The 18076-nt window shown below is 60.4% G+C and overlaps 2 protein-coding genes across 2 annotated transcripts in view; one reads left to right on the top strand and one right to left on the bottom strand.

The window, feature by feature from the left end:
• Positions 1-5528, top strand: part of SBNO2 (strawberry notch homolog 2) — a gene marked incomplete at both ends in the record, with an annotated part of 29740 nt that extends 24212 nt beyond the window's left edge. Inside the window, 12 exons of the mRNA XM_080713167.1 lie at positions 60-195; positions 1261-1373; positions 1732-1803; positions 1873-1981; positions 3020-3094; positions 3176-3319; positions 4198-4292; positions 4361-4453; positions 4537-4668; positions 4732-4808; positions 4889-5079; positions 5149-5528. Coding sequence (XP_080569293.1) covers positions 60-195; positions 1261-1373; positions 1732-1803; positions 1873-1981; positions 3020-3094; positions 3176-3319; positions 4198-4292; positions 4361-4453; positions 4537-4668; positions 4732-4808; positions 4889-5079; positions 5149-5528 — 1617 coding nt within the window. The remainder of the gene's footprint in view (positions 1-59; positions 196-1260; positions 1374-1731; positions 1804-1872; positions 1982-3019; positions 3095-3175; positions 3320-4197; positions 4293-4360; positions 4454-4536; positions 4669-4731; positions 4809-4888; positions 5080-5148) is intronic.
• Positions 5529-7252: 1724 nt separating this feature from the next.
• On the bottom strand, positions 7253-10221 carry GPX4 (glutathione peroxidase 4; the record flags this gene model as incomplete). The annotated part of the gene is made up of 7 exons (XM_080712647.1): positions 7253-7482; positions 7554-7613; positions 7697-7721; positions 7831-7982; positions 8094-8238; positions 8320-8414; positions 10138-10221. The coding sequence occupies 7 exons, from the start codon at positions 10219-10221 to the stop codon at positions 7450-7452; spliced, it is 594 nt and encodes a 197-aa protein (XP_080568773.1). The 3' UTR covers positions 7253-7449.
• Between the last annotated feature and the right edge of the window lie 7855 nt (positions 10222-18076).

Genomic DNA, 18076 nt, shown 5'->3' with positions numbered 1-18076 from the left:
GGGCCCTGCTCCCGCGACCGGCGCTGACCGCTGACCGCTGACCGCCGCCCGCCCCGCAGCTCGTGGCCATCATCTCCGAAGCGTCCAGCTCCGGCGTGTCCCTCCAGGCCGACCGCCGCGTCCAGAACCAGCGGCGCCGCGTGCACATGACCCTGGAGCTGCCCTGGAGCGCCGACCGCGCCATCCAGCAGTTCGGTGAGCCCGCGGCCCCGCCGCCCCCCAGGGCCGCGCTGAGCGCCCCTCTGCCCGCAGGCCGCACAGGTCCAGCCAGGTGTCGGCCCCGCAGCCCCCCCAGGGCCGCGCTGAGCGCCCCTCTGCCCGCAGGCCGCACAGGTCCAGCCAGGTGCCGGCCCCGCAGCCCCCCCAGGGCCGCGCTGAGCGCCCCTCTGCCCGCAGGCCGCACAGGTCCAGCCAGGTGTCGGCCCCGCAGCCCCCCCAGGGCCGCGCTGAGCGCCCCTCTGCCCGCAGGCCGCACAGGTCCAGCCAGGTGCCGGCCCCGCAGCCCCCCCAGGGCCGCGCTGAGCGCCCCTCTGCCCGCAGGCCGCACAGGTCCAGCCAGGTGCCGGCCCCGCAGCCCCCCCAGGGCCGCGCTGAGCGCCCCTCTGCCCGCAGGCCGCACAGGTCCAGCCAGGTGCCGGCCCCGCAGCCCCCCCAGGGCCGCGCTGAGCGCCCCTCTGCCCGCAGGCCGCACAGGTCCAGCCAGGTGTCGGCCCCGCAGCCCCCCCAGGGCCGCGCTGAGCGCCCCTCTGCCCGCAGGCCGCACAGGTCCAGCCAGGTGTCGGCCCCGCAGCCCCCCCAGGGCCGCGCTGAGCGCCCCTCTGCCCGCAGGCCGCACAGGTCCAGCCAGGTGTCGGCCCCGCAGCCCCCCCAGGGCCGCGCTGAGCGCCCCTCTGCCCGCAGGCCGCACAGGTCCAGCCAGGTGCCGGCCCCGCAGCCCCCCCAGGGCCGCGCTGAGCGCCCCTCTGCCCGCAGGCCGCACAGGTCCAGCCAGGTGTCGGCCCCGCAGCCCCCCCAGGGCCGCGCTGAGCGCCCCTCTGCCCGCAGGCCGCACAGGTCCAGCCAGGTGTCGGCCCCGCAGCCCCCCCAGGGCCGCGCTGAGCGCCCCTCTGCCCGCAGGCCGCACAGGTCCAGCCAGGTGTCGGCCCCGCAGCCCCCCCAGGGCCGCGCTGAGCGCCCCTCTGCCCGCAGGCCGCACAGGTCCAGCCAGGTGCCGGCCCCGCAGCCCCCCCAGGGCCGCGCTGAGCGCCCCTCTGCCCGCAGGCCGCACGCACAGGTCCAACCAGGTGTCGGCGCCCGAGTACGTCTTCCTCATCTCCGAGCTGGCCGGCGAGCGGCGCTTCGCCTCCATCGTGGCCAAGCGGCTGGAGAGCCTGGTGAGCGGGGCGGGGCGGGCCGAGATTGGCTGGGCGGGGCCGAGGGGCTGGGACCTGGAGGGGCGGGGCCGAGGGTCTGGGGCTTGGGTGGGCGGGGCTAGGACCTGGAGGGGCGGGGCCGAGGGTCTGGGGCTTGGGTGGGCGGGGCTAGGACCTGGAGGGGCGGGGCCGAGGGGCTGGGGCTTGGGTGGGGCTATGACCTGGGTGGGCGGGGTCTAGGGGCGGAGCCCGAGGGGCTGGGACCTGGGTGGGCGGGGCGGGGCGTGCCTATGACCTGGGTGGGCGGGGTCTAGGGGCTGGGGCCCGGTGGGCGGGGCCTGGGCGGGCCTGGCCTGCTGACCCCGCCCGCCCACCGCAGGGCGCCCTGACCCACGGAGACCGCCGAGCCACCGAGTCCCGCGACCTGAGCAAGTACAATTTCGAGAACAAGGTACCGGGGAGCACCGGTCGGGAGGCCGGCCTCCACCTGGCTCTCCCCCAACTCACGCTCCCCCCGCAGTACGGAGCCCGGGCCCTCGGCCGCGTCCTCACCGCCATCCTGAACCAGACCGACGACAAGGTGCCGGTGCCCCGCGGCTACCCCGGGGGGGACGCCGCCTTCTTTCGGGGTGAGCGGGCGCGGAGGGCGGGCCGCGGAGGGCAGGTCTCGCAGGCGAGGCGCTGGCTTTATGGACAGGTGTCTGCCCGGGGGAAATGCGGACGGCGAAGAAGCCGTGCGCCCCAGCAGCCTCCAGAGCGTCTCAGATGGCGGGGCGTGGAGTTTGGGCTTATTCCCCAGAACTCCTCTAGGAATGAAAGGGCCAGAGCAGGGCGCAGTGGTGCAGGCCTGAAATCCCAGGGCGTGGGAGGCTGAAACGAGGTGTGAGGCCAGCCTCAGCCATTAGCAAGACCTGTTTCAAAATAAAAAATAAAGCCGGGTGTGGTGGCGCACACTTGTAATCCAGTGCTTGGGAGGCTGAGACAGGAGGCCAGCCTCAGCTACTTAATGAGGCCCTCCACAACTTAGGGAGACCCTGTTTCAAAACAAAGAATGAGAGCCGGGCTTGATGGCGCACGCTTGTCATCCCAGCATTTGGGAGTCTGAGACAGGAAGAGCTTGGTTCAAGGACAGCCTCAGCTACTTAGTGATGTCCTCTGCAACTCAGTGAGACTCCATTTCAAAATAAAGAATGAAAAATAGGGCTGGGGGTATAGCTCAGAGGAAGAATGCCCCTGAGTTCCATAGTTCCATCCCCAGTACCCCCAAAAAATAAATATATATATTTAGGGCTGGGTATATAGCTTGGAGGTAGAATGCCCCTGGGTTCAATCCCCAGTACCGCAAAAAAAATTAATTAAAAATAAATAAAAATAAAACCTCGGGCTGGGACCGTAACATTAAGGTAGAACGCTTCTGGGTTCCATCCCTATTTCTAATAAATAAATAAAAATAATAGAAAAGGGCTGGGGCATTCCCAAATACCAAAAAAAAAAAAAAGAAAGAAAGGAACCAAACCCCCCAAGAAGCCTCCAGCCCCCAGTTCCAGCATCAGGGAGGGCCCCCAGCCCCCCAAGTGGGCCAGGGCAGTGGGGAGGGAGCCAGGGCCTGCGGGCTGGGGCCTCCTGGGGTCTGAGCACAGCCACGCCGCCCCCCCCCCCCCCCGCAGACATGAAGCAAGGCCTGCTGTCTGTCGGCATCGGAGGGCGGGAGTCTCGGTCCGGCTCCCTGGATATGGAGAAGGGTGAGCGCCCCCAGCCCCAGGCGCGGGGGGAGGCAGGGGCAGGAGGGGCGGCCCAGCCTGAGACGCCCCCACTGCGCCCAGACTGCTCCATCACCAAGTTCCTCAACCGCATCCTGGGGCTGGAGGTCCACAAGCAGAACGCGCTGTTCCAGTACTTCTCCGACACCTTCGACCACCTCATCGAGATGGACAAGAAGGAGGGCAGATACGACATGGGCATCCTGGGTGAGCGCGGCGGGCGGCCCTCCTGATGGCCTGTGGCTTCCGGTCACCCGCGCTCCCGGCCACCTGGACTTCCTCAAGTCCACAGGAGGGGGCTGCGAGCCCGGGGGCGTACACCCTTTCTGATGAGAGCCAGAGAGCCAGCAGGGGGTGTCGGCTTTGCTGAGCTAGTGGTCTCTGTAATTAACATTCACTACCATTCTTAGCAATGGCTACTAACAGTCGGTCCATGTGCCAATAAAACTTTATTTATGAAAACCCCGAAGCTGGGCACTGTGGTGCATATATACCTGTAATTCCAGTACCTGGGAGGCTGAGATTGCAGGTTCAAGGCTAGCCTCAACAACTTAGAAATACATAAAAAGGGCTAAGGTTGTAACTCAGAAGTAGAATGCTCCTGAGTTCAATCTCTAGTACCAAAAAAAAAAAAAAAGCCCCACGTGGGGGTGCACGTTTGTAATCCCAGCATTCGGGAGGCTGAGACCGGAGGTTCGTGGTTTGGGGACAGCCTTAGCTGCTTAGTGAGACTCTTTGCAACTCAGTGAGACCATTTCAAAATAAAGAAAAACTAGGGCTGGGGGGTGCAGCTCGGAGGTCGGATGCCCTGGGTTCCAGCCCCAGACCCGCAGAAGGAGAACTTGATTAGCTGACCCTAGCTCAGAAGCGCGGCAGCTGTCAAGCAGGGCGCCCCGGCGCACGCTGGCTGGGCCCAAGGTGACGTGGGCGCCCACGTCTGTCTTCTCCACTGTGCTCACCCGGGCAAAACCCGCCCGTGGGCTGGGCAGCCTCAAGTACCAGTCCAGCGAGGTCCCCGTGTCAGAGCGCGCACAGGGCTGGCACACCCGGGTGCCCCTTGCCACCCTGCCCTGTCGTCTCCGCAGACCTGGCCCCTGGCGTCGACGAGATCTACGAGGAAAGCCAGCAGGTGTTTCTGGCCCCCGGGCACCCGCAGGACGGGCAGGTGGTCTTCTATAAGGTGAGCGGGGAGCTGCCCGCCCCGGGCTCTGCCCCCTGCGCGCCCGCTAACGCCCGCCTGCCTGGCAGATCAGCGTGGACCGCGGCCTGCGGTGGGAGGAGGCGCTGGCCAAGTCTCTGGAGCTGACGGGCCCCCACGACGGCTTCTACCTCTCCTACAAGGTGGGCTCGCGGGCGGCGGGCGGCGGGCGGCGGGAGGCTGTGGCCGGGGACCACAGGGCACCGGCTCACTGCCCGCCTCGCAGGCCCGCGGCAACAAGCCGAGCTGCCTCCTGGCGGAGCAGAGCCGCGGCAAGCAGTTCACCGTGTACAAGCCCAACATCGGCCGGCAGAGCCAGCTGGAGACCCTGGACGGCCTGCGCCGCAAGTTCCACCGGGTGGGTAGCGACAGCGGGCGCGGGCGGGGACAGCGCGGGCCAGGCTGACCGCCCTGTCCACAGGTGAGCGCTGAGGAGGCGCGGGAGGCCTGGGAGAGCAGCTACGACTTCTCACTGACCCACTGCAGCCACACAGCCTGGTGAGCGGGCGGGCTGGGCCAGGGTGGGAGGGCGGGCAGGCATGGCGGCCGGTCCCCCTCACCACCGCCCACCGCCCCAGGAACCAGCGCTGCCGCCTGGTGCAGGAGGGCAAGGACTGCGGCCAGGGCCTGCGGCTGCGCCACCACTACATGCTGTGCGGGGCGCTGCTGCGCGTGTGGGGCCGCATCGCCGCCGTCATGGCCGACGTCAGCAGCAGCAGCTACCTGCAGATCGTGCGGCTCAAGACAAAGGACAAGAAGAAGCAAGTGGGTGAGTCGGGTCAGGGCGCCGGGCGCCGGGCGCGGCACGGCGCGGGCTGACCCTCCCGCCCGCCCGCAGGCGTCAAGATCCCCGAGGCCTGCGTGCGCCGCGTGCTGCAGGAGCTGCGGCTCATGGACGCCGACGTGAGGCGCAGGGGCCGCCCGCCGCCCGCGCTGCTGGACCTCACCCGCAGCCCGCCGCCCGCGGTGATGGACCTCACCCGCAGCCCGCCACCTGGCCCGTGCCTCGGCCTCCCCGCGCCGCCGCCCGGCCCCGGCCTCGGCCTGGCGCCGCTGCTGGGCCCGCGGGACCCCGCGGCCGACCTGGCGCACCAGGGCTGCGGCATCAACTTCAAGGAGGTGTTGGAGGACATGCTGCGTTCCCTGCACGCCGCGCCCGAGCCCGCCCGCGAGCGCCAGAGCGTGATCCGCTTCAGCCCGCCCTTCCCCAACTCCTAGGCCGCCCTGGCCCTCTCCCGGGCTGCCCGCCTTCTCCCAGGGCCGCCGGCCCGGCCCCAGAGCCGAAACTCAGGAAACCCCGGTGCTCAGGCCCCAGGACTTCGGGGGCTCCGCGGGGCAGACCCCCGTTAATATATGCAACCCCCCTAAATTATTGCCCACCCTCCTCCCAGGCCCTGGGATCCGGGCAGTGGGCCTTCTGGTTTCTACGTGTATTTATAATGAATTCTAATGTATATATGTAAAGAGATTTTTTTAAATACATGTGCTTTTTGCCGACTTCCATCGCTGCTTGATCCGTCCACCTTCGGGGGTGGGCCCGAGTCCACGCTGGCGTGCAGGGGCAGCGTGGCACCGACGAGCCAGATGGGCAGAGGCCCCTGCTCCCCCAGGCCTGGCCAGCCACTGGCCCTGGCGCACAGGTGGGGCTCGGCTGGAGAAGACGCGCACCCTTACGCCTCCGGGCACCTGGCCCCACGCGGTGGCCCTGGGGCCGGTGTGTGCTGACCTGGGCAGCGCCTGGCCCCCGCCCCACAGCATGGCTCACAGCTGCCCGGGATGGGAGCCCGTGAAACTGAGGAACGAGGGTGGGCTCGGCCTCCAGACCCCAGCCACCACTGCTGAACTTCCCTGGGGCATTGCAGGGGGCGTGGCCACGCATCCAGCATCGTGACACGCGTGTAACCCAGGACTTAGGAGGCAGACACGGACCGCAGGTTGGAGGCCAGCCTCAGCCGTTTAGTGAGGTCCCTCCACAACCTGACTGGGGGTGAAGCCGGGAGTAAAATGCCCCCAGGTTCAGCCCCCAGTACACAACGAGGGTGGGAGGCCGGGCGTGGTGGGCACGCTTATAATCCCAGCACTAGGGAGGCTGAGACCAGAGGATCCCAGTTCGCGGACAGCCTCAGCTACTTAGTGAGGCCCTGTGCAACTAAGTGAGACCTTGTTTCAAAATAAGAATACAAAATAGGGCAGGGGGTGTAGCTCGGAGGTTGAAAGCTCCTGGGTTCCATCCCCAACCCGGTGGGCAGTGGCTGCAGCTGGGCTCAGCTGTCCTGTCAGTTTCTTATCAAGGGCACCTAGCACTGACTGTTTCCTCCTGGCCAGGGCCCATGCCCAGTGCTCATAATAGACCACCTAAGGCCGGGCATGGAGGCGCACGCTTGGAATCCCAGCATTCGGGAGGCTGAGACAGGAGGATCACAGGTTCGCAGCCAGCCTCAGCTACTTAGGCCCTTACAACTCAGACCCTGTTTCAAAATAAAGAATAAAAAAGGGCTGGGGATGTCGCTCTGAGGTATAAAGCTCCTGGGTTCCATCCCCAGTACCGCCAAAAAAAAAAAAAAGACCACCTACACCATCTAGACAGCACCAGCACACCAAGGGGCAGTTGAGGCCCAAAGGGCAGGTGTGGGCACCCCAAGTCAGTGCCCCCAGCCCTGACCTCCCAACTCGGACCTCTACTTCCAGGAACTGGAGAAAACAGAGGCCCCGCAGGCCAGGGAGAGCTGCTTCTCACAGGCTAAACCCTTGCCAGGACGGGCAGCCACTTACGAGGACCATCTCCTCCCGGAGCGTCCCCCGCGCCCGGCGGGCTGGGCTTCTGGGCTTCAGGGATGAGCGAGGCCCGTGACCAGCCGACCCAGATCTGCCGGGAAGTGCAGGCTGCCCCCCCCCCCAGGCCGGCGCCGGCCCTCTGAACCCCAGGCAGGAGGACACGAGGCTGCCGAATTTCTGTGTTTTATTTCCACAAGGAACTGAGCTGAGCCCACGGGCCGCGGGACCTTCCTCCGGCGGGTGCACGCCAGGTTCTCGGGCCTGTCCCACCAGCGGGCTGGTTTGCAGACAGGCCGTCATGGGTGCCGGGTAGAAGGCTCCAGGAACGTGGGCAGGGGCTCAGTGGGGGCACATGCTTGTGGAGCTAGAGATAGCAGGGCAGGTCCTTCTCTATGACCTGTGGGGAGAGGCGGGTCAGGGCGCAGCCTCTCCGGCACCCCACGCGCGGGCTCCCCAAGAGGCACCTACCAGGGGCTCCTCCATGGGGCCGTACCGCTTCACCACGCAGCCGTTCTTGTCGATGAGGAACTGCGGGCGGGCGGGAGAGGCGTCAGCATCCAGGGGCGCCCAGGGCGGGCGGGGCCCCCTCTCCCACCCCAACCAGCCCTTACCTTGGTGAAATTCCACTTGATGGCACTAAAACAGAGCGGAGAGGGATCAGTCACGGCCGGGGGCCCTGGGGCCTCCCACCCCCCCCCCCACTTTCCCAACATGCCCTTCGCCTCCCCCCCAGGGCCCCACTCACTTTCCCAGCATGCCCTTCCCCTTGGGCTGGACTTTCATCCACTTCCACAGCGGGTGGGCGTCGTCCCCGTTCACACAGACCTTGCTGAACATATCGAACTTGACGTCGTAGCCGGCAGCAAACTGCTTGATCTCCTCGTTACTGCCTGGCTCCTGCAGCAGCAACGGGGGGCGTTGGGGGCGCGCACCCCAGCCCCGCCTGGCTCCCGCGCCTCGGCTCCCCCTTCCCGGCCCCGCGCCGGCGCCGGGGCAGCCAACACCCACCTGCCTCCCGAACTGGTTGCAGGGGAAGGCCAGGATGCGTAAACCGCACTCAGCGTATCGGGCGTGCAGGTCGACAAGCTGAGTATAGTTCACCTCGGTTTTGCCTCACTGGGAGGCGACGTTGGTGACGATGCACACGAAGCCCCTGGGGGTGGGGGGTCAGGCCAGGTCAGGGCTCCCCTCCCAGGTGCCCTGCACACACGCCCCCTCCATGGCGGGCACCCACTTGTACTTATCCAGGCACACCATGTGCCCATCGATGTCCTTGGCTGAGAACTCGTGCATGGAGCGGGCGCAGCGCCAGTCATCCCGGGAGGCACACTGCAAGGTAAGGGGGGCTGAGCGGCCGCGGGGCCGGCAGGGACCCCGGGCAAACGGGTTCAGAGGAAACCTGGGCCCTGGGGTTTGGAAAAGGTCGGCTCCTCCTCCTGCGAGCCGGCGGAGGCCTACAGGAAACCCTGAGGTCGGAAGAGAGGCTGGAGCCCGGCCTGAAGACACGAGATTGTAATCCCAGTGCTTGGGAGGCTGAGACGGGAGGACGGCAGGTTTGAGAACAGCCTCAGCAAGTAGTGAGACTCTCAGAAACCTAGCGAGACCCTGTTTCAAAACAAAACACAGAAAAGGTTTTTAGAGCCGGGTGCGGTGGCGCAGGGTGCGGTGGCGCAGGCTCGTAATCCCAGCATTTGGGAGGTTGAGACGGGAGGATTGCGGTTCAGGGACAGCCTCAGCTACTACTCAGTGAGGCCCTGAGTAGTGTTTGCAGCCCAGTGAGACACTGTTTTAAAATAAAGAATCACAGCATTAAGGAGGCTGAGACAGGAGGATCGCGCGGGTTCGAAGCCAGCCGCGCTGGCGTAAGAGACCCTGTTTCCAAATAAAAATATAAAATAGGTCTGGGAGTGTAGCCCGGAAGTAGAAGGGCTTCCAGGAACCCCAGTACCACACACACACAAAAGAAAAAGAACAAGAAATAAAGCTGGGCGTGGTGGCACACACTTGTAATCCCAGCATTCTGGAGGCTGAGACCGGAGGATGGCAGTTGGCAGACAGCCTCAGCTACTTAGTGAGGCTCTGCAACTCAGTGAGACCTGGTTTCAAAATAAATAGAAAATAGGGCAGGGGGTGTAGCCTGGAGGTTGAATGCCCCTGGCTTCCACCCCCAGAACCCACAAAAATAAAGTAAAATAAATAAATAAAACAAAGGATCGAAAATAGGGCTGGAGGGGTGTAACTCCGAGGTAGAATGCCCCTGCGTTCCATCCCCAGTACCGGGGAAAAAAAAAAGAGTCTAGATGGTGTAGCTCGGGGGTAGAATGCTCCTAAAATTCAACTCCTAGTTACCAAACACCCAAGGAAAAAAAAAAATGTTTGGGGCTGGGACCCCCAGAAGGTGGCACACTGGCGGGGTCACTGGCGGGGTCACTGGCGGGGTCACTGGCGGGGTCTCCGGCGGCGCACACCAGGTCCAGGAGGTCCGCGCAGCTGTCGCAGTCCTCGATCCTCGGCGCCGCCTGCCCGGGGCAGCGGGGGCTGCAGTCCCTGGCTGGAGGGCGCGCCGTCCTGCGGCCGCGGGGGCTGGCCGGGCGCCGCCGGGATGCCCTGCGCCGGTGGGCCCGGTGGGCCCGGCGGGCCTGGCGCCGGGGCACGGGGCGCCGCGGCCCGCCCGGGGAGCAGCCCCGCTGCCGGCAGCGAGAGGGGGCGCCCGCGGCCGAGCCGCCCATGGCCGCCCGTCTGGGCCCCGCGAGGCCGGGAGGCCCCAGGGGCGGCGCCGCCGACTGTGACGCAGCGCGGGGGGCGGCGGGGCCCCCGCCCGGCTCGGCCCGCCCGGCCCGGCCCGCTCGCCCGAGCCCCGACGCCGGCCCCGCCCGCCGTCCTCAACGCCGCGGCCGGGCCCGGCCGCCATCCCGGCTCCGGACCCCGGCCCGCCAAGTCGGGGCGACCCCCGTCCGCGCGGGCCAGTGGGGGCGCGGACCCCACCCGACGCCCAGCGGCCACCCCGCGCACCCCAACGGCCCCGGCGGACGGGCGGCGGCGCGGCGCTCACCATGGTGCCCGCCAAGCCGGGCACGGCCAGAGCCCCGCACAGCAGCGCCGGCTTCAGCAGCCGACTCAGGCGACCCAGGAACATCTCGGCGGCCAGAGCCGGCGGCTCCTCCCCTCGCCCAGCCGGCCAATGGACACGCGCTGGCGGGCCGCGCCTGCCCGCCCTCGGCCCCGCCCCGCCGCGCTCCCATTGGTCGGTCGCCCGGAGGCGGCAGACGCGCGCCGGCGTCAGCCAATGGCGGGCGGGGGTGGGGCCGAGCGGGCGGGTTTGTTGGTGTCAGAAACTGCGCATGCTCGTCGAGGGCGGGGCGGGGCGGAGCGGAACCGGAGTCCGCTAGAGTTGCGGACAGTTACCCGCGCGGTCGCCCGTGGCGCGACGGGTTGCCAGGACGCTGGAGTTACCCCACCCCCCGGCTGGAGGTGGGGGCCCGAAGTCTCAGGAAATTGAGCCGGGCGTGGTGGCATACGTTAATAACCCCGGTACTTGGGGGGCTGAGACAGGAGGCTCGCAGGTTCGAAGCCAGCCTCGGCGATTTAGGGAGGACCCCAGCAACCCAGTGAGATCCTGTTTCCGAGTAAATTAAACCGGGCTGGAGGTGTGGCTTGGAGGTAGAATGCCTGGTCGTTCAGTCCCTAGTACGAAAAGAAATCTCAAAAAGGTCGCCTCCCAAAAGGCTGTTTGGAAACCGGGCGGGCATCATGTAACAGCACACGCCTGGAATCCCAGAGTATTTAGGAGGCTGAGATCCGAGGCTAGCAAAACCCTGTTTTCAAACAATAAAACGGGCCGGGGGTGTAGCTCAGAGGTAGAATGTCCCTGGGTTCAATCCCCAGTAACACACACACACACACACACACACACATATACACACACACACACACACACACACGAACTCTTTGGTGTAAACAAAGTCAGTCGGGGCTGGGGAGCGCGGTGGCTGCCTTCTAAGGCATCCTTTGTCCCTTTACTGTTTGCACAAGCATCATGTGCCGTGAGTGCCCATGGTTCCGAAGGTGAGATTTGACCCCGGAAGTCCCACCTCTGGGACCTGAATAAATGAAGGGAAAATGGCTGCTGGAAGGGGGAGGTGCAGGACACTGCACCTGGCTATTTTCCTCTGTCTCCAGCACTTGGCATTTGGCCCGAGCTATGCAGAAAGATTACTCAGTCCTGGAACACAGTCAAACAATTCCTCAGCCTGCCTGTCCACCCTCTGGGACTGGCCGCTGACCTGGGGACCTCTGTGTGTTACCCTAAGTCTGGCCCTTTCTCTGACCTTCCACTTCCGCAGAGGGGGGTTGGAGGTGAGGATGAGGCTGGGTCCTTTAGGGGACCCCAGGAGGCTCCTCCCGCCCCTGACCCAACCCTGCCAGAGATGACCTAGGACATTCCTGGCCGGGCGCCACCATCCCTGTCTTGCATAAGGCTGTTCCCGAGGTCTGAGGTTTTCCTCCAGGGCAGTGGAGGGTTCTCGGAGGCCTCTTGGCAGGGTGAGCCTGTTCTCTCTCTGGTCACCTCCCTTCTCAGGAAGTGGCCCCCTTCCCTCTGCGGGCTGCGTGGGTGACGCAGCAGTGTGGCCAGGAGGTATCAGAGCCTTGGGGGAGACTCAGCAGTCTCCCCCAAGCTGCTTGAGCTGTTTATCTGACTTTGTAGTAAACATGTCCGGGTAAAGGTTGTTGATAAGCCAGGCCTGTTGGCACATGCTTGTAATCCCAGCGCTTGGGAGGCTGAGAAAGGAGGACTGCAGGTTTCTGTCAGCCTCACCTACTTTTTTTTTTTTTTTTTTTTTTAGGATGGAACCCAGGGACATTCTACCTCCGAGCTACACCTCCAGCCTTAATTTTTATTCTTTATTTTGAAACAGGGTCTCACTGAGTTGCAGAGGGCCTCACTAAGTAGCTGAGGCTGTCCATGAACTGAGATCTTCCTGTCTCTGCCTCCGGAATGCTGGGGTTACAGGTGTGCGCCACCACACCCAGCTCAAATTTTTAAATAAAGTTTTGACTATGGGGATAAAAGTAGGTTTTATTTATTTATTTATTTTTTTTTTTTTGGTACTAGGGAATGGACCCAGGGCATTCTACCTCCGAGCCCCAACCCCAGCCCATTTTTTACTCTTTATTTTGAAACAGGGTCTCACTGAGTTTCAAAGGGCCTCACTAAGTAGCTGAGAGTGTCCTCAAACCAGGATCCTCCTGTCTCAGCCTCCTGAATGCCAGGATGACAAGCCTGCGCCACCACGCCCGGCATTTTCTCCCATTTTAAAACCCCATCTGGCCAGGCATGAAGACACAGGCCTGTAATCTCAGTACTTGGGAAGCTGAGACGAGAGGGTCACAGGGTCAAGGCCAGCCTCAAGGATTTACCGAGACCCTTTCTCAAAGTAAGTAAGAAAATAGGTGTGGGAGTTGTAGCTCAGAGGTAGAATGCTCCTGGGTTCAATCCTCATTCACACACACACACACACACACACACACACACACACACACACACAGAAATAAAACCCCTCTGCTGCTGGGCATGGTGGCGCACACTTGTAATCCCAGCATTCTGTAGGCTGAGACAGGAGGATCGCTGTTCCAGGACAGCCTCAGCCTCAGCTACTTAGTGAGGCCCTGTGCAACTCAGTGACACCTCGTTTCAAAATAAAGAATAAAAAAATAGGGCTGGGTGTGTGGCTCGGAGGTCGAGTGCCTCTGGTTCAATCCCCAGTGCTACAAAAACAAACCCTCCGCCACTGTTCTTCTGAGGATCAGCCCCATCTACCATTCCTTTCGCCCCATAATCCTGCCCTGGTTAGGTTTTGGCGTGGCTCCCTGCTTCTCCTTTTTTTCTGGGTCACAAGTGATGTCCACTTGGCTAATCCCCAGCTCAAGCCTCAGGACTTGTCCAACTTGGCCGCCCAGTGGCCTTTGGCCCTGGCTCCCTCTCCCCCGCCCAGACACCTCCTCCTGGACATCTGGCAGCCCGGGCTTTATCTCAGGAATGCTTACAAAATACCAGCACTGTTTTATTTTCTTTTGTTTGTGTGTGTGTGTATGTGTTACTGGTGACTGAACCAGAGATATTCTACCTCCAGGCCTCCAAACTACACTCTGAGCCCCCACTTTTTTTCTTTATGTGTGTATGGTTTCAACCCAGGGGCACTCTACCTCCGAGTTACACCCCCAGCCCCGTTTTTCATTCTTTATTTTGAAACAGGGGCTTACTGAATTGCAAAGGGCCTCACTAAGTAGCAGAGGCTGTCCTCAAACCTACGGTCCTCCTGTCTAAGCTTCCCAAGTACTAGAATAACACACATGTACAATACCGTGCCTAACTCATTTATTTAAACTTTGAAACTGAGTCTTTCTTGCTAAACTACCAGGATCTCGCCTCAAACCTGTAATCCTCCTCTCCTGGCCTTCCAAATACTGGAATTCTAGGCATGTACCACCACACCTTGCAGGCACTGGGTGTGGTAAACCTGTTGTTCTTTATTTTGTGTGGTGCTGGGGCTGGAACCCAAGGGCATTCTACCTCCAAACTACACCTCCAGCCATATATATATATTTAATATATTTTGTTTGGAAACAGGGACTCACTAAGTTGCTGGAAGCCTCGCTGAGTAGCTGAGGCTGGCTTCGAACCCGTGCGATCCTCCTGTCTCAGCCTCCCAAGCGTGGGGATTACAAGCGTGCGCCACCATGCCCGGTCTATATTTTATTCTTTATTTTTGAAACAGGATCTCACTGAGTTGCAGAAGACCTCACTATGTAGCTGAGGCTGGCCGTGAACCGCAATCCTACGGTCTCAGCCTCCCGAATGCTGGGATGACAAGTGTGCCCACCGAGCCCGGCTTTACCCCCAACCCCCCATAGTCGTTCTAGCTCCAAGTTACACCCCCAGCCCCGCTTTTATTTTTTCATTTGGAATCAAGGCCTCCCTCACTAAGTTGCTGAGGCTGGCTGCAAACCTGTGATCCTTCAGTCTCAGCCTCCCAAGTACTGGGATTACAAGGGTGTGCCACCACGCCCGATTTATTTATTTTTTGGTGAGGGATTGAACCTAGGGGCAGTCTACCTCTGAGCTACAACACCAGCCTTTTTTTTCTTTGTTTAGAAACACAGTCTTGCTAAGTGCTAAGGCTGGCTGCAAACCTGGGATCCTTTCGTCTCAGCCTCCCAAGTGCAGGGATTACAGGTTTGCACCACCAAGCCCGGCTTTTATCATCAATTCTAAAGTTCACCCAGCTGAGCAATGGGCTCTCCTTTCCCTTGTCACTGATTACATCATATCTGGGTTAAAGGGCGTGATGCTGGGGAATGACTAGGTTGTTTTTTAGGAATTTAGAAGTAGTTCAGCAGGGCGTGGTGGCTCACGCTTGTCATCCCAGCATTCGGGAGGCTGAGAGGGAGGATCGCGGTTCGCGGCCAGCCTCAGCTGCTTAGTGAGGCCCTCTGCAACTCAGTGAGACCCTGGTTCAAAATAAAGAATAAAAAATAGGGCTGGGGGTGTAGCTCGCAGGTAGAATGCCCCTGGGTTCCATCCCCAATACTACACACACTAAAAAAGTAGTAGTTCAAACCACGGGGACCCTTCCCATGGGTCTGTGCGGTACCCCACCTGTGACCTTTGACATTCCGGAGCCAAAATCCCACCTTCAGACCACATGAGTGTCCTGTCTTTCTTTCTTGGATTGAACCCAGAGGAATTTGACCTCCATCGCCTTTCCCCTCTTTTTTTTTTTTTTTTTTTTTGGTGGTACTGGGGTTCCTGGAAACCCTTCTACCTCCGGGCTACGCTCCCAGACCCATTTTATATTTTTATTTGGAAACAGGGTCTCCTAAGCCAGCACGGCTGGCTTCGATCCTCCTGTCTCCACCTCCCAAGCGCGGGGATTACGAGCGAGCGCCACCACGCCCGGCTGCCCTCTTTTTGGTATTGGGGATTGATCCTAGGAGTATTCTGCCTCTGGGGTACATCTTCAGGCCTATTTTATATTTTATTTTGAAACAGGGTCTCACTAGTGTGGCTCTGAACCTGCCAGTCCTTTTTTTTGTGTGTGTGTGGTACTGGGGATGGAACCCAGGGCATTCTACCTCCAAGCTACAGCCCCTGCCCTATTTTTTAGTCTTTACTTTGAAACAGGGTCTCACTGAATTGCAAAAGGCCTCAATAAGTAGCTGAGGCTGGCCGCGAACCTCGGTCCTCCTGTCTCAGCCTCCCAGATGCTGAGATTATAAGCGTGCACCACCACGCCTGGCTTACCCGCAGTCCTTCTGTTTCAGACTCTCAGGTGCTGGGATTGCACCCATGCCCCACCATACCCAGCTAAATTTGAGGTATTTATTTATTATTTATTTGCGGTACTGGAGATGGAGCCCAGGGGCATTCTACCTCCGAGCTACACCCCCACCCCTATGTTTTATTCTTTATTTTGAAACAGAGTCTCACTGAGTTGCAAAGGGCCTCACTAAGTAGCTGAGGCTGGCCGCAAATTGTGATCCTCCGGTCTCAGCCTCCCAATGCTGGGATTAAAACCTGGGTCACCAGTCAGGCCTATTTACTGATATTGAGGGATCACACCTAGGGGCAGTCTCCCTCTGCTACACCCCAGCCTTTTTCTTAGAGAGGCCTGGAGGCAGTCTATCTCCTAGCTACACTCCCATCCATCCCTACTTTTTATTTTATTTTTTTTTGGAGGCACTGGAGATGGAACCCTGGAGATTTCTGCAATACTGGGGAAGGAACCCCGGGGTCTCACTGGCACGTGCTAGGCAAGTGCTGGGCCGCCGGGGTTCACCCCAGCCTGTGGCAAAAAGGTTGAGTCCTCTGCGATACTACCCTCTACCTCTTTTTCCCTCCCTCCGGTCACAGTCCACATACCCCCAGCCACCCTGTGTCTTTGTCCCATAAGTACCCCTAAACCTTATCTTTGGGGAGATTGATTTCAGACCTGGGGCTCCTGCTTCCTGTTTATTTCTTCCTGAATAAACTTTCGACACTTCTGTGTTCAGTGACAGGCTGGCTGCAGCGGAGGCCAGGCAAGTCTCGGCTGGGTAACATGGAGGATCTGGAGTGGTGCTCCTACTCCCAGCACGGGGCTGGGAATCCTCCGGCTGGCGGCAGAGGCGGGAGAACGTTCTAGGCCCCTGGGGCTGGGCCAGAAGCCAGACTCTTCCCAAGATGCTCAGTTCAGGCCCTAAAATAGGGATTTTGGCGATTATGGGTTCACAGCTCGGGATCAACTCAGGATCAGCGGGTGTTTGGCTAAGGTGACCGAAAACAGAAAACAGTTCTAGCACGTGGCAGTCAGAGCCCCAGACAGGTGCAGCCTTCGGAGATGCACATTCAGGAGAGCCGGCGGCCATCTCAAGAGGGCAGCGACCTCTCGAAGCGTGCAGGACGCTTTTCTAATGGGGGCGTTGCGGGAGAAGTGGGTAGAGGAGGTGGGTGAGGCTGACCTCAGCCGGGTGGTCCCCAGGCAGTTTCTGGTGACCTGGTGGGCTCTAGGGAAGATGGCTCAATCCAGTAGTTCCTGGTGGCTTGATCACACTTAGGGTCCTCAGGCTGATCGAGGTCTTTATTATCTGATTAATAGATAGGTGGAGAGCGTAATAAATTATAGGCTTCTCAAGATAAAATATCTGTCTTGTTAATGCATGGGGCGATTATGGTGTCTTTCAGTTAACTCTAGGATCTACAGATTTCTCAGAAATTTGAGAGAGACAGGGCCTGGGAAAGAGAACTGGTTTGGGCGGTAAAGATTTAGGTACTTAGCGCCAGGTTTTTTATATTAAAGTTATATTTTACTTTTCCTTTCTTTTCCTGTTTCCTTTTATTTTTACTTTTCTGGTTACTGAAGACTGAACCCAGGGGCATTCTACGGTCGAGCCACACTCCCAAACCTATCTTATTTTTATTTTGAAACAGGGTAGGTTGATGAGATTTGTCTCACTATTGCTCAAGCTGTCCTTGAACTCAAGGTCTTCGAGTCTCAGCCTCGCGAGGAATGGTGTTACCAGTGTAGCCACCACGCCCAGCTATTTCTTTACTTTTTTTTTGTAGTACTGACAATTGAACCCTGAGGCATTCTACCTCCGAGCTACACCCCCAGACTGATTTTATTTCTGATCTTTCTGTCTCAGCCTCCCAAGTACTAAGATTAAAAGTGTGAACCACCATGCTCAGCTCTTGACCTAGACCTATTTATTTCTTATACATCAGGCACACCTCATTATTAATATTGCACAAAATGGGAAGCCGGGCGTGGTGGTGCATACTTGTAATCCCAGCATTTGGGGGTCTGAGACAAAGGACGGGTTCGCAGCCAGACTCAGCTACTTAGTGAGGGCCTTTGCAACTCAGTGAGACCCTGTTTCAAAATAAAGAATAAAAAATAGGGCCGGGGCTGTAGCTCGGAGATAGAATGCCCCTGGGTTCCATCCCTTGTACCGCAAAAAAAAAAAGAAAGAAAAAAAAGGGAAATTGAGGCTGGGCACATGGACTTTGAGGCCAACTGAGGCCCCCCTCCTATAGCTCAATGCATAAAACTTTTGTTTCTTTGATGCATAAATATTGATACAAAAATACTCAATATTCATCGGCTCCGATGTATAAATATTAAAAGAAGGCCCACTAGGCTTCCTGACCGCCTCCAGGAGCCAGCCTCTGCTTCCCAGCAAGCTCCTTGGATCGAGGCGGGAAAGGGGTATCGTATCAATCAACTACCACTCCCGAGAAGCCTTGCGGCCCAAGCCACGCGAGAACTTCCAGATCTCGCGCAATCACCTCCGGCCCTGGAGGCACGGCTGCCCTCGGCGGTGCCGGTTGCGGACGTCGCTGCGTTCAGGCGATCGCCGCCGACAGCCCCACGCGGGGCGGGGCTTAGGGGGTCCTTCCGGGCGTGCTCCGCGCAGGGGCTGCTGGGCGCGCATGCGCGTTGGGCACCAGTGGC

Source organism: Muscardinus avellanarius (genome assembly GCF_963383645.1).
Source record: "Muscardinus avellanarius genome assembly, chromosome: 16".
Lineage (NCBI taxonomy): Eukaryota > Metazoa > Chordata > Mammalia > Rodentia > Gliridae > Muscardinus > Muscardinus avellanarius.
This window is presented reverse-complemented; position numbering and strand designations above follow the sequence as displayed.